The sequence below is a fragment of the Lissotriton helveticus genome, chromosome 3_1 (assembly GCF_964261635.1).
Source record: "Lissotriton helveticus chromosome 3_1, aLisHel1.1, whole genome shotgun sequence".
NCBI classification, from domain to species: Eukaryota; Metazoa; Chordata; class Amphibia; order Caudata; family Salamandridae; genus Lissotriton; species Lissotriton helveticus.
The window spans coordinates 88,165,849-88,179,667 of NC_136061.1; the positions used below are offsets into that span (position 1 = coordinate 88,165,849).

The following is a 13,819-nucleotide window of genomic DNA, read 5'->3' on the forward strand; positions in this document are numbered from 1 at the left end:
AAATCAATTGGAAGTCAATGGACGCTGCGAGAATGACTTTATACAATTGTTGCAATACAAGGAAGCTCCTGGTTGCACTCGGAAGGGACAATGGTCTCTAAGAAATGTGACTTAATGGAAGTTTTGAAAAGTGGGTGACATGTCACTTGTCACTCTCAGCCAATGGGACGTCGAAGATTTCTGAAAACTTTCCTTTGCGTAGTTTAGTTAGCGTAGAAAGGTATAAAAAGTCATGCCCCTAGGGATGGGCTGGCTGCTGTTTTCTGACTTTCCGATGAGGGTGAAGTGCTGACGGACTTTGCGTGGAGCACGTAAGAATCCTCAAAGAACTTTACTTTAAATTCTATCTATTTAGCTCAGTTAGGGAATTAGGTTTTAGAAATGTTAAACTTTATATATTTACTTTAAATTTGATTCACTTACTTAAATTGTATTTTCTCACATTTCTTTACAATCATGCTTGCTTTATTGCAAATAAAATTCATTTATAAAACTATCAACTTATATACCATAATTTAGTAAATAAAATCTTACTTTTGACAAACAAGCTGGTCTTGGTTATTCAGGAGTGTAGGTTACTATTAGCTAGATCACGTCGCCAATGGTGGTCATTTAAATAGTTAAGTTTTATTCTAATGACAATATTCCTTTCGCAGATGTATAAAAATGTATATAGTTTGTAGATAATGTGTATATAGATTTAATCTGACCACCTGATTCAGTAGGCCCAAAATATGTCAGGTTTATAAATGGGTCCATATTTAGTATAGAATTTTGTTTATAGGTTATGAAGTTGGGTAGCGTTGTTTATGTTATATTTTCTATAGGCCGCTGGATCACTATCTCGATACAAGTGACAGATACAATTGACCGTGAGGGATAAGGGTGGTGCCTTGGGGCAGAGGGCGCTTTCGAAGTCTGCACACAATACTATCTCTCTGTTAAAAATATTTGGTATACCTTCTGAGTTGGTGCATATGGTAGGCTAATTGTTCCATTGTCCGGCTTTTGTGACAAACACTGTTGTACCATAGATGATGCATTTTTGGTCTGCTTTTCCTCATTGCAAACTTTGCCTCCCTAATGATAGTCAGCTCATGCTATTGATATATTCGCTATCAGTATTGCCACCGGTTGCCATATTGATGCTCTTTTCTTGTGTTTGTTTTCAGACGAAAAATGCAGAAGTTTCTTGGAGCTCACTCCACCCACAGAACGAGGTAAGATCATCCTTGCACGTGACGTCACTCATAACAACTAACATCTCAAATGACATCATTGATGGATCACTGATGAGCTCACAAAGGGTGTCACCAATGATCAATGACACTGCTTGGAAAACACCTAATGTTAGAAGTGCACTTTTAAGAATTTCAGACAGGTTTCTTCTGGGATGTGAGTGCTGCAGTCAGGGCTGCCATGGCAGTTATGAAGTCATCATCTGAAGTCACTCTGGTGGGCAATCTGAATGAACTGCAGCTCGTTAGTACACTTTCTGCATCAATGCGCAGTGGCAATGCATAGTCAGCTATGACAGCTGGTTTTAGCCCTCCGAGTATCAGGTTTATGGGTCAGAGCACATTGTTGTGGGGGTGGGGGAGGGTGTAGTAGGCTTGTGCCCAGGTTTCAGAAATTATGTTAGAACCAGTCAAGCAGGAGAGGGTCACACAAAAAGATAAACCCACCCTCTTTGCAACCAACACCCGCAGCACACAGCCTTGCGCCATGCTCTGGTGTAATAAGGTAAGATGGTAATATAGGAATATATTGCATGTTACCCATTATTTGTTTGTTACAGTATATATATCTGTTTGTGCCAATAACATGAAAATAGTGCTTATTGGGAAATTAAGTGAAATACTGAAGTTGATTGAAAGACATGAAAATGATTTGATTATATCAGAAATATAGGGTTTTTATAAAAACAGGCTTTGCTTTGTTTAATAGCTCATTCTGTCTTTAGAGTTTTTTTTGCCTGCCTTCAGCAAGGTACAGCCAACTATGGGTCTTATTAGCAATTGGAATGCTCATGTTTAGCTTAGCTTTCATGACTAGACTGCTGATTAGCCACTAGTTGAGCTCAGGGATTTTTTTAGACTCCTCCTGTAATGTTCAGCTTATATTTGGGCTTGACTGCAAATAGGAGGTTTATGGCTTGCTTGGTTATCATGAAGTAGTTTATCATCAAACAATGGATGATGGCGAAGAGTGGCTTTGAGCAGAGATTTCTAAATCCACTCCTATGCCTAATTAGATAATAAGATTAATTAGTGAAGGCCTCTGTTTGGATGAAATCAAGATAATTGTATGTTCGAGGCATGTGGGCTGCTAAATTCATATCTAGTGCATAGATCGCCGCCTAGTGTTGGGTCCGGATGATTGCACATTGTTGTCCTGGAAGAGTTTTCGAAGTATTACGAGATAGGTGGCTCCTCCCCTGGACTACAGTGCGCATGGGCATCGACTCCATCCCCAGATTGTTTTTTTCCGCCATTGGGTTCGGATGTGGTTTTCGACGTCTCCGTGTCGGAACCGATAAACTTTGTTCTTAAGGCCAAAATGCCTTCGTTACCTGCGTCGGTATTTTTGCGCACGGTCTCGAGCGTCGTCCGACTCTCTGAGCCTGAAATCTACGGAGTCAAGTTACTCTTCGGACATCGAGGCCCTCTCGTCACAGCAAGACCCGACGAACTTAACATGGAGCGGAGCCCGTTTAAGTTCTGCCCCGTCTGTGGATCCAAATATCCACACATCGATGTGCATCCGGTCTGTAATAAATGCCTGTCACCGGACCACAACGAAGAAAACTGCATGGCCTGCTCTAAATTCAGGTCAAAGAAGACGCTCAAGCATCGGCGCGCGGCGCGCCTCGAGGCCCAGCGAGCGACACCGGCACCCGACAACATATTCGACGACCCCGCGGAGGACGGCGGTAGCCATCATCTCCAGATTTCACCCCCGTCGACGGAGGTCCAGGCCGATCCCGAGGAACACGTCGAAGGACAGGGCCAGGACATTGAATACGTCGAGGAGGTAGGGGACAACGAAGAAGTTTATGGGGCCGCGGAAGATAGCTCAGAGGAAGAGCTATGCCCCGAAGTCTATATTACTCAGGCTCAGGTCACGGGATCGCCACTCGGCCTTACCCACGACCCTGCACCGCTATCCCCGGCCCCGCCTTCTAGCCTGGCCATGGACACTCAAGCGGAGCCGCCATTGCACGTATCGAAACCGATACCGAAACCTTCGGGTCCTACAGCTCCCAAAATGGCCGACGTCCAGCCGAAATCGAAACCGAAACCTACGGATTCGACAACACCTAAGATGGCCGACGTCCAGGCAAAATCGAAACCAAAACTAACGGAATCGACAACGCCTAAAATATCAAAGCCTGCTCCTTCATCGACTCCGTCCACCTCCGGCCCACAGAAGTCGAAGAAGGCTGTCGAGTCAACAGCGCCGCAGAAGATGCACAAGGATCCGTCCTCCACGAAGGCCGTCCATCAAGAGTCGACCTCTGTTGCTCCGGCACGGACGTCGAAGTCTGTTCACACGCCTTCGGACGCTCCTACGGCGCCGTCAACTAAACGCCCAGTCGAGCAGAAATCGACTACAAGCCACGACCCGAAGGCCGCAGGCACTACGCATCGGCACAAAGATCCCGGATCTGCAGCATCGGCGTCGGCGCCAAAGCCTACAACGGCACCGCGCCACGTTGCAGCTGAAGATTCGTCGACGTAAATACCGTCGACACCGAGGGACTCCGACGCCACCGGACACCGGCCGTCGGCTACAACACCCTCCGCCTCCTTCACTAAGCAGGTCACCGACTCCCTGAAACGGATTCGGGAAAAGACTTTGTTGGCGACAGCTTCCACGCCATCGGCTCCAAAAGCGGTGGACACACCTCAGAAGTCATCAACCAAGCTTCTTTACACTCTTCCACCAAAGGTGGCACCAAAGGCATTTGCACCTAGATCGGTGCCAAACATTTCGGATCCTTCAGCGCATCAAGCCTCAGAAGAACAATCTGAGCATTACATCAATGCCCAAACGGGGAAACTGACCCTTTACAAAAGGAAGATCACTTCCCAACCACTGGAACCCTATGTTATTCCACTGAAGAAAAAAAGGCCAGCACAGGACATTCCTGTCCTTATTGAGCCTATTCTACCACCACCAAGAAGGAGTCCATCGCCTTCCCCCAACCAATCAGGGGGAGAGGATGATGAGGAAGACGACCAATACAATTTCCCAGTGGACAATGACCCTGATGTTCAGCAGGACACATATGACGACACTGGGGACCAAGGTGTACAGCAGGTGGTACAAGATCCACAAGGTTTTGGGGCACGTACATCTCCAACAGAGGATTCTGCAGCATTTAATGCTTTAATCGAACGGGCAGCAGCAAATCATGATGTGGACATGCATGCTGACCCGGTTGAGGAAGATTTTTTGTTTGACACTTTCTCTGTCTCAGACAGAACAGTTAAAATACTTCCTATGCTCAAAGGTGTCCTTAAACATGCCCCAGAGATCTTTAAAGAAACTACCAGGGCACGAGTGGTCAACCCACGTATCGAGAAGAAATACAGGACAGCTCCTGGAGATCCTGCATATATTCGAGGACAGTTGCCTCTAGACTCGTTGGTGGTCGCCAATGCCCGCAAGAGGGCAAACTCCCAAACTACGGGTGAAGCTCCTCCCCCTGACAAGGAGTCGAAAGTGCTTGAGGCATCCGGCAAGAGGGTGGCTGCGCAGGCTGCCAATGTATGGCGTATAGCAAACACACAGGCACTATTGGCGCGTTACGATAGGGCGCATTACGACACCCTAGAACAGCTCCTTCAACATCTACCTGATGAGTATAAGGAAGCAGCCGAAATGCTCATACAAGAGGGAAAGCTTATATCAAACGCTGCAATAAAGTGTGCACTTGATGTGGCAGACACAGCGGCTAGGGGAATTAACACTAGCGTCATGCTGAGACGACAAGCTTGGCTTCGTATATCTGGATTTCAGCCTGACATCCAAACTACAATCCTCAACCAGCCCGTCAATCCTGACAGACTGTTTGGCCCAGATGTAGACACCACACTTGAAAAGATTAAGAAGGACAACGAGACTGCTAAGTCCATGGGGGCACTTCAGTCACAACAATTCAGGGGAAACACTTTTCGTCGCTCAGGAGCGCGTGGTGTTACCAGAGGACACTTGGGTCACCAATCACAATTTACAAAGGGTGGTGCACAATCCTCCTACCCCAAGCAGGGTAGAGGGGGATACAGAGGTAACAGTGCCAAGGGCAGAGGCAGAGGGAACAACAACTCCCGTTCCTCTGCCGCCAATAAACAGTGACTCTCTGTCACTGCCCCCCGACCATCCAACACCTGTCGGGGGGAGACTCCAGCAGTTCCTGCCAGTCTGGACATCCATCACCACAGACAGGTGGGTGAGAAAACTTATCCAATACGGTTATTGTTTGGAGTTAACATCCACTCCTCCCAACATTCCCCCAAGACACCGTCCTATGTCGGCAGAGCACTTGCACTTATTGCAGCAGGAAGTCTTGGTAATGCTGCAAATAGGCGCAATAGAGCTCGTACCAGTAGAAGAGGAAGGCACAGGGGTCTATTCCCTGTACTTCCTCATCCCAAAAAAGGACGGATCCCTCAGACCTATTCTGGATCTACGCCCCCTCAACATGTATATACTGTCAGAACACTTTCACATGCTAACACTGCAACAAATTCTTCCCCTGCTAAACCAAGGGGACTTCCTAGCAACCTTAGACCTCAAGGATGCTTATTTCCACATCCCACTCCCCCCATCCCACAGAAAATACCTCAGGTTCACCATTCAGAACAGGCACTATCAGTTCAAAGTCCTACCCTTCGGGGTGACTACTACCCCCAGAGTGTTTACAAAGTGTCTGGCGACAGTAGCGGCGCACCTCAGAAGGCAGAACATACATGTCTACCCGTACCTAGACGACTGGCTTGTTCAAGCAAAGTCGGAACAACAGTGCGCCGCGGACATGTCCCACACTATTCAACTCCTTCACAGTCTGGGATTCTTGCTAAACTACCCAAAGTCGCACCTTCAACCAGCCCATATGCGGCAGTATCTAGGCGCGACAATAAACACCCTGACTGCTATGGCTCAGCCAAACCCAGCCAGGATCAACAGCATTCAGTCACTGATCCAAAGGTTCAGACCGCAACACTCCCTGCCAGCGAGAGTGTTCATGCAGTTGATTGGCATGATGGCCTCCTGCATTTTCATAGTCCCGCACGCGAGGTTGCACATGCGTCCTCTCCAAGAATGCTTGGCAAATCAGTGGACACAGGCTCGGGGACGACTGACGGACCTAGTGTTGGTGACCGGTCGGGCATACAACTCTCTGCATTGGTGGAATCCACACAACCTTTGCAAGGGACGACCGTTCCAAGAGCCTGTGCCACAGATTATCCTGACGACGGACGCATCTCTCCAAGGATGGGGAGCTCATGTGCTCCACTACACTGTGCAGGGACTGTGGTCCACTCAACAACAGAAGTTGCACATCAACTACCTGGAATTGATGGCAATCTTCATGGCGATGAAGTCCTTCAAGGTACATTTGTGCAACAAAGTCGTGTTGATCCGGACGGACAACATGACAGCCATGTACTACATCCAAAAGCAGGGAGGTACTCACTCACCACAGCTGTCTCATCTGGCTCAGAGCATGTGGAAGTGGGCCATTCAGAGGAACATTTTCCTCATGGCGGAACACCTCCCCGGCAAGGACAATCAGATGGCGGATCTGCTCAGCAGGTACAGCCATCAAATGCACGAGTGGGAGATACATCCATCAGTGCTCCACCCGTACTTCCAGCAGTGGGGTCATCCAGAGATAGACCTGTTTGCCACAAGGGGGGAAAACGCAAAATGCCAAAGCTTTGCCGCCAGGTTCCCTCATCCGGAATCGCAGGGGAATGCGATATGGATGAACTGGTCAGGCAAATTTGCGTACGCTTTTCCCCCAGCGCCTCTCATTCCGCTGGTGGCAAGAAAGCTAAAGCAACACTCGATGACTCTCATCCTGGTTGCTCCAACATGGGCACGCCAACCATGGTACACCACGTTTCTAGAACTTTCCGTGGTACCGCATCAAAGGCTGCATCTCACACCCAGCCTCTTGACGCAGAGCCATGGTGACATTCAGCATCCAGATCCGCAACAGCTCAATCTGGCGATCTGGCTCCTGAGGTCTTAGAATTTGGCTACCTCAACCTGCCTCCTGAATGCATGGACATCATCCGGGAGGCAAGGAAGCCCACGACCAGAGCTTGCTATGCTGCAAAATGGAAGCGGTTTGTCATTTACTGACCAGACAACAATATCAACCCGCTAGATGCATCCATTCCTAACATCATCTGCTATTTGTTACATCTTTACAAATGCAATCTAGCGTACGCTTCCATTCGGATACATTTATCCGCCATAGCGGCTTATCTCCAGAATAGGCAGCACCTCTCTGTTTTCAGCTTGCCTGCCATTAAAGCCTTCCTAGAGGGACTGAAACGAGTCATTCCTCCTAGAACTCCACCAGCTCCTGTGTGGAACCTTAATGTGGTCCTCACTAGGCTGATGGGCCCACCTTTCGAGCCACTGCACTCCTGCGAACTTCAGTTTCTAACGTGGAAAGTGGCTTTTCTCATTGCTATCACGTCGCTCAGACGTGTTAGTGAGCTGCAAGCACTCACAATCCAAGAGCCATTCATCCAAATACACTCTAACAGGGTAGTGCTCCGCACTAACCCCAAATTCCTTCCAAAGGTGGTGTCACAGTTTCATATCAACCAAACTATTGACCTGCCTGCATTTTTCCAAAACCCGCAAACGGTAGCAGAAAGAATGCTTCATACATTAGACGTTCGGAGGGCGCTAATGTACTACATTGACAGAACACAACCCTTTAGGAAGACACAACAACTTTTTGTTGCCTTCTCAGCACAACACAAAGGCAACCCCATTTCCAAAGCAGGAATAGCCAGATGGATTGTTAAATGCATTCAAATCTGTTATCAAAAGGCTAAACGCACTTCAACAATACCCCAAAGGGCGCACTTCACACGCAAATTGGGGGCCTCCATGGCTTTCCTGGGGAACATTTCTTTAGAAGACATTTGTAGAGCAGCCACATGGTCTACACCACACACATTTACCAAGCATTATTGCGTAGATGTGCATTCCAAACAGCAAGCAGCTGTAGGACAGGCTGTTCTCAAGACACTTTTTCAAGCTTCTGCAGCTGGCACGGGCAACCGCCCTTAATGGAGGGACTGCTGTGTATTCTATGCACTAGATATGAATTTAGCAGCCCACATGCCTCGAACTGAATATGCTACTTACCAGTATGCATCTGTTCTTGGCATGTAGGGCTGCTAACATTCATATCGCCCGCCCTCCTCCCCGGTGCCCGTAGCGGCTGCAGACACTCTCTTGCATTCATCATTAGCATGGACATCCTGTACACTGTTTCACTCCATCTCTGCCACAATGGCTAAAAACAATCTGGGGATGGAGTCGATGCCCATGCGCACTGTAGTCCAGGGGAGGAGCCACCTATCTCGTGATACTTCGAAAACTCTTCCAGGACAACAATGTACAATCATCCGGACCCAACACTAGGCGGCGATCTATGCACTAGATATGAATGTTAGCAGCCCTACATGCCAAGAACAGATGCATACTGGTAAGTAGCATATTCATTCATATAAATTAGGTAGTATGTGTGAAATATAAACATGTACCAGTGAAATCTGGGTTTATACCAGTACTTCTGTGCAATAAAAGCACATGTAATATCTAATTTTATATATATATATATATATATATATATATATATATATATATATATATATATATATATATATATATACATATATCTCTTCTATAAATTTATTTTTCAGGTCTGTGGCCACAATATTTTCCCCCCTATTTTGGGCACCCATTCAGAGCTCTCAGTCCTGTGGGAACAGCCAATTAAGAATGCTCTATTTTCAATTCCAGTCCAGGATTCCTGTGGCACTATATATAGCTATATATCGCGTCCCCTGTCTTATGTAAGGGGAATGGGGCCTGTGGCCCCCTTCTAAGTCTTATTAGGCTCTAGGACTCCATTCCCCAGGCCCTTTTAAAGGAGAGGGGTCCGTGGCGCCCGTCATGAGCCTTATTAAACCCAGGGACCCCAATCCCAAAGGTCCACTACTTAAAATAAAGGGGAGGGGGGCCTCAAACACTCTAAGCCTTGTTAGGCCCTTGGGACACCATCCCCCAGGACCCACACCAATAAAGGTGGGAGCCATGGTGCCTCCCCCAGTGCACCCGTCATGTATACCTTGCACTGCTGTGATGCACTGCTTATGACCTCATATATTGCATGTTGGATGACATATGAAATCTATAGTCATGAAGCTTTTCATCTGCACATGTCATAGACGTCTTACAGCGGGCTGCGTTGGGGAAATCATTCCGCTGAATACATCACTCTAATCATTTGGCTGGAATTGTCAATGTTTTTCACCCTCGTGTGTAGTCTTTCAGATGTGGGTGTGAATTTAATATCTCTGCTGCAAGTGCTAATAAGATATTTCACCTGCAGGCATCAGTAAAATATTTGAGTGGCTTGTGTCACTGACGTATTTCAGCTGCAGCTGTTAGTGACATTCTACAGCTGCAGATGTGATTCTACAGCTGCAGATGTGATTCTACAGCTGCAGATGTGATTCTACAGCTACAGATGTGATTCTACAGCTGCAGATGTGATTCTACAGATACAGATGTGATGGAAGTCTTAGCAGCAGGCGCTGGAGACATTTTTCTGATGCATGTTTCAGTGAAGTTGTCGCTGAGGTGATTCTGCTGCAGGTGCCGACTGGTCCTAAAGCCGGAAGTGACATAAAGTAGTTTTACTTATCAACAGGGGTTGCCACTGGGGTGTTTCAGCTGCATGTGTCACAGAAGGCTTTCAACTGTTGGTGAGGCATTTTAGTTGTAGATGTCAGGCAGAGTTTCCAGCTGCAATTGTGAGCGAAGGGGTTTTGCATTCTGTGTTGCTCAGTGAAGTATTTAAGTTGAAGCTGTCGCTGAAGGTTTGCAGCTGCAGTTGTAACTAGAGTGTTTCGGGTGCAGCTGTCAGTGGTGTTTCAACTGTGTGTGTCAATAGAGCTTTGCAGCTGCTTTGAAGCTGTCGCTGAGGTTTGCAGCTGCAAGTGTGAGTGAAGAGTGTGTTGCTAGAGCTTCAGCTACAAGAGTCAGTGAAGTATTTACATTTTTTTTGTTTAACTTTGTTTATTAAGATTTTCACATTTCCTGGTACAAGTTGTTGTTGCATCATTGCAATGTTATGTCATATAATTACAGGTATGTAGTTAACAATTTGCTTTTCCAATGTATCTAGTGGTCTTATCGTACAGCAACTTGGGTAGGGTGACTTACATCTGCCCGGGAGTCGTCCTCCAGCCTGGCCTTACATGTTTGAGTATGTCATGCGGTGTCTTGTTGGGCTTATATCCTGGGGGTGTGGGTTGATGTTTCACCCTCACCTTTACCCATGTATGTCGTCCCTAAATCAGGATTCGGGAATGTATTCCCTGATGGATAACTTTTCAGTGAAGTATTTAAGTGGTCGTTGTAACTAAAGTGTTTCAGCTGCATGTCTCAATAGAGCTTTGCAGCTGGATTGGAGTATTTCATGTGAAGTTGTCGCTGAGGTTTGCAGCTGCAGCTCTCGGGGAAGTATTGCAGTTGTTAGAGCAGTATTTCAGCTGCAAGTGCGGGTGACGTCTTCCAGCTGTATGTGATGATTGACGGTGCCACTCAAGTATTGTAGTCGTGTTAGTGACATATTTCATCTCCATGTGTAGGTGCAGTGGAGTGCTGCTCCTGCAGCTGGAGGTGTCGGTGTCTTCAATGCCAGCCCTCTATCATCGAGTCGGGCCCTTACAGTCTGTGCATGATGTGTCCATGGTTTCTGCTTGCAGGCATCCTCTGGCTGTCCCTGGGCTCGGAGATGGCCTACATGACTCTACTGGTGGCCAGCTTCGGGCTGCTGCTCCTCGAGATGTTCTACACGGGGAACCCGGTCTGCAAACTCAAGGTCAACGCCTTCGCTGCAATGTCCTCGGTGCTCTCAGGTGAGACCCTCTGCTTTACTCAATACACCTCAACCTCGGCTACTGACCACTGCTCCTTCCAAGGCACAGACACCTCAAGGATCTACTCTGGGTGTTATCTTTTCACCATCACCACTGCTTGATTCTATTTTATGCACCAATCTCAGGTCGCATTACATAGATTGTTCCAGTGCAGCTGACATTTTGCACCAACATTCCTAACTCACAAAGAGTGCAACTGTTCTGTTGCGATTTTACACTGACCTTCGTGACAGCCATCCAGTGCAGGAGGGTCGTTTTGTAAGATATGTTAGGTCCAAAGGTCTGAGGAAATACTGATGCAAGATCAGCAACAGTCCATCTATGCAATCTAGAAACGAGTGTGCAGAATTGTAACCCAGCTCCAGGAACGTAATCTGATGTTCGTTTCTTCATGAAGCCACAAGGGCCACCAATGTTTTGCTCTACTTTGTTGAGCTTTCATGAACATTGCAGACATGACCTGTCCCTGCTCTCCTGCAGACACAGAGTTTTCAATCTCATGCCGAAATCTTTTAAATAAGTTAGTACAAAAAGTGTAATTTCTTTAACATTCTAGTAAGGCATCACACATTTTGAATAGGGAATGTTTGCAGTGATTTATATATGTAACCTGTAGCCTGTCATGTACATGTGAACTGTGTGTGGCCTTTGAGTACCGCCCTTTTCTTACACTCGACCACCCTTCCATCACCTCTGCCCTTCTCTGAGGGCTTCCTGTTTTAGGACTGTCCTCTCTCAGCTCTGTATCTCTCTACCTATTACTGCTTTTTCAATACTGCCCTTTCTGAAGTCTGCCCATTCTTTCTATTGTGTTCAGCTGAGTTCTCAATGCTGGAGGGGGTTGATCCAGGACAGTCACATGAGTAAAATGCACCTTTAATTACTCTAAAGGGAACTCAAAACCTGGCTGTTTGACAAGTAGCGAGCACCCCCCCCTCAAGTGCCTTGAGACCCCCTGGGTGAGTAGTGCGCTATACAAATTTTAACTTGACTTGACTTGACTTGACTCATAGTTAGAGGAATTCCATTTTTCTGGTGTGTTTCCTCAAACTATTTTTGCTCTGGAGATCAGGTTAAGATTCAGCCCATTGTTATCCTTTTAAATGATAGACCTATTTATTTGAAGAATTACAGTAACTGTCCCTCTTGAAATACCTCCCTGTGTTCAGGTTCCCCGGAGTATAGATATGGGAAGCAGTGAAGGGTGGAATTGTCCTACTCGAATTATTTCATTCATACTGTGAGATTTTATTCTGCTTGCTTTCTTAGGAGCCACTTCTAAATTAAGTCTGGGTGAACAGGGTTGAAAAGACCACTGCTGTATTAAGTTTCTATTATATTTTACCCAATCTAACAATATTCTACCTATATTCATCTGTCTTTCAATCCAGTGAAGGGCACATTTCTGTGTGGAAGCACTTACAATTCATATCTCATGATTACTCTGCTCTTCTGTCGTCTATAAATGTGCTCTCCCACAAACGTTGATTATGGGCTGTCAAGAAATTCTTGCTTTTCTATATAATCTATCCAATGCATGGGTGCCTGAAATACGTGCCTAAAAACCCATGTCTAATTTCCTCCTAACAGGCGACTTGTGACATCTCTAGTTGCCTGTAATTAAGAAATTACATAGCGGCCCGACTGTGATCCTTATTACCTATGCGTTCTGGCATCATAATTCCTGCTGCCCGAGCCAGCAGCAAAGGAAAAGGGCTGGACACAGAGCATAATTAAAGCTGCAGTTTAAACAACGAAAACAAAACCTGGCTTTTTCTTCTCGAGTTCCATTACCTTATAAAGGAACTTGGCCATCTGCTCAGTGGTGGCTGGTGTCATTTGAAAGTGGTGGGGTATAAAAGTTCGCAATGAGTGCCTGGTGGCAAGCGAGCGTGCGTGACTGTCATAACAGGGTCTCAGGATGGGGTTCTCACCCTGAGAAAATCTTTACAAAGAGTGAGCAAGTAGTGCATTTTCAAGCAGGTTAATCAGGGCTTTAAGTGGGAAAAAAAACCTGGTGGTGCTCTAAAAGGGGCGTGGCAAATTTCTTAAAGGGGTGTGACATATCCGATTAGGGGCATGATCTAAATCAAGATAACTAGCATTGTGTGCTTAAGAAAATCATGAAGTCGCATCCAGCAAAGGATAATGAAATAGGCAAAAAAGAACATAAGTTACTTACCTGTAAACTGTGGTTCTCCAGTATTGGTGTCTTTCATAGATTCACATGCTTGAATATTCCCCGTCGTCGAAGTGGGAGTCCCACTGTACATAAAATAGCAGTAATATATGCCTATATAGATGAAAAAATTACATAGTCATACATATATACATATAGAGCAATTAGATATAGAGATATCATACAGTTAAGAAAGTACCATAGAACAGAATAGGCCCATAGCAGCCTAAGGGAGAATTCACTTTAGTAACATATCAGTGTCATTTTAATGGTCCACATTCCAGCCAATCAGGCTGCTGCACCCTCTAGAACCTTCTCCTCAGAAGCTCAAGTCCTCAGATTTTCGTAGCACAAAGTGACCAAGAGTGCATGAGGAGAAGAGAGCCTCTGAGGGGAGGAAGGGTGGGTTGCATGTGAATCTATGAAAGAC

At 46.3% G+C, this 13,819-nt stretch overlaps 1 protein-coding gene across 1 annotated transcript in view; it reads left to right on the forward strand.

Moving 5' to 3' along the window:
- GSG1 (germ cell associated 1) overlaps window positions 1-13,819 on the forward strand; it is a 91,862-nt gene that overhangs the window by 38,039 nt on the left and 40,004 nt on the right. Inside the window, exons 2-3 of the mRNA XM_078683528.1 lie at window positions 1,173-1,220; window positions 11,037-11,189. Coding sequence (XP_078539654.1) covers window positions 1,173-1,220; window positions 11,037-11,189 — 201 coding nt within the window. The remainder of the gene's footprint in view (window positions 1-1,172; window positions 1,221-11,036; window positions 11,190-13,819) is intronic.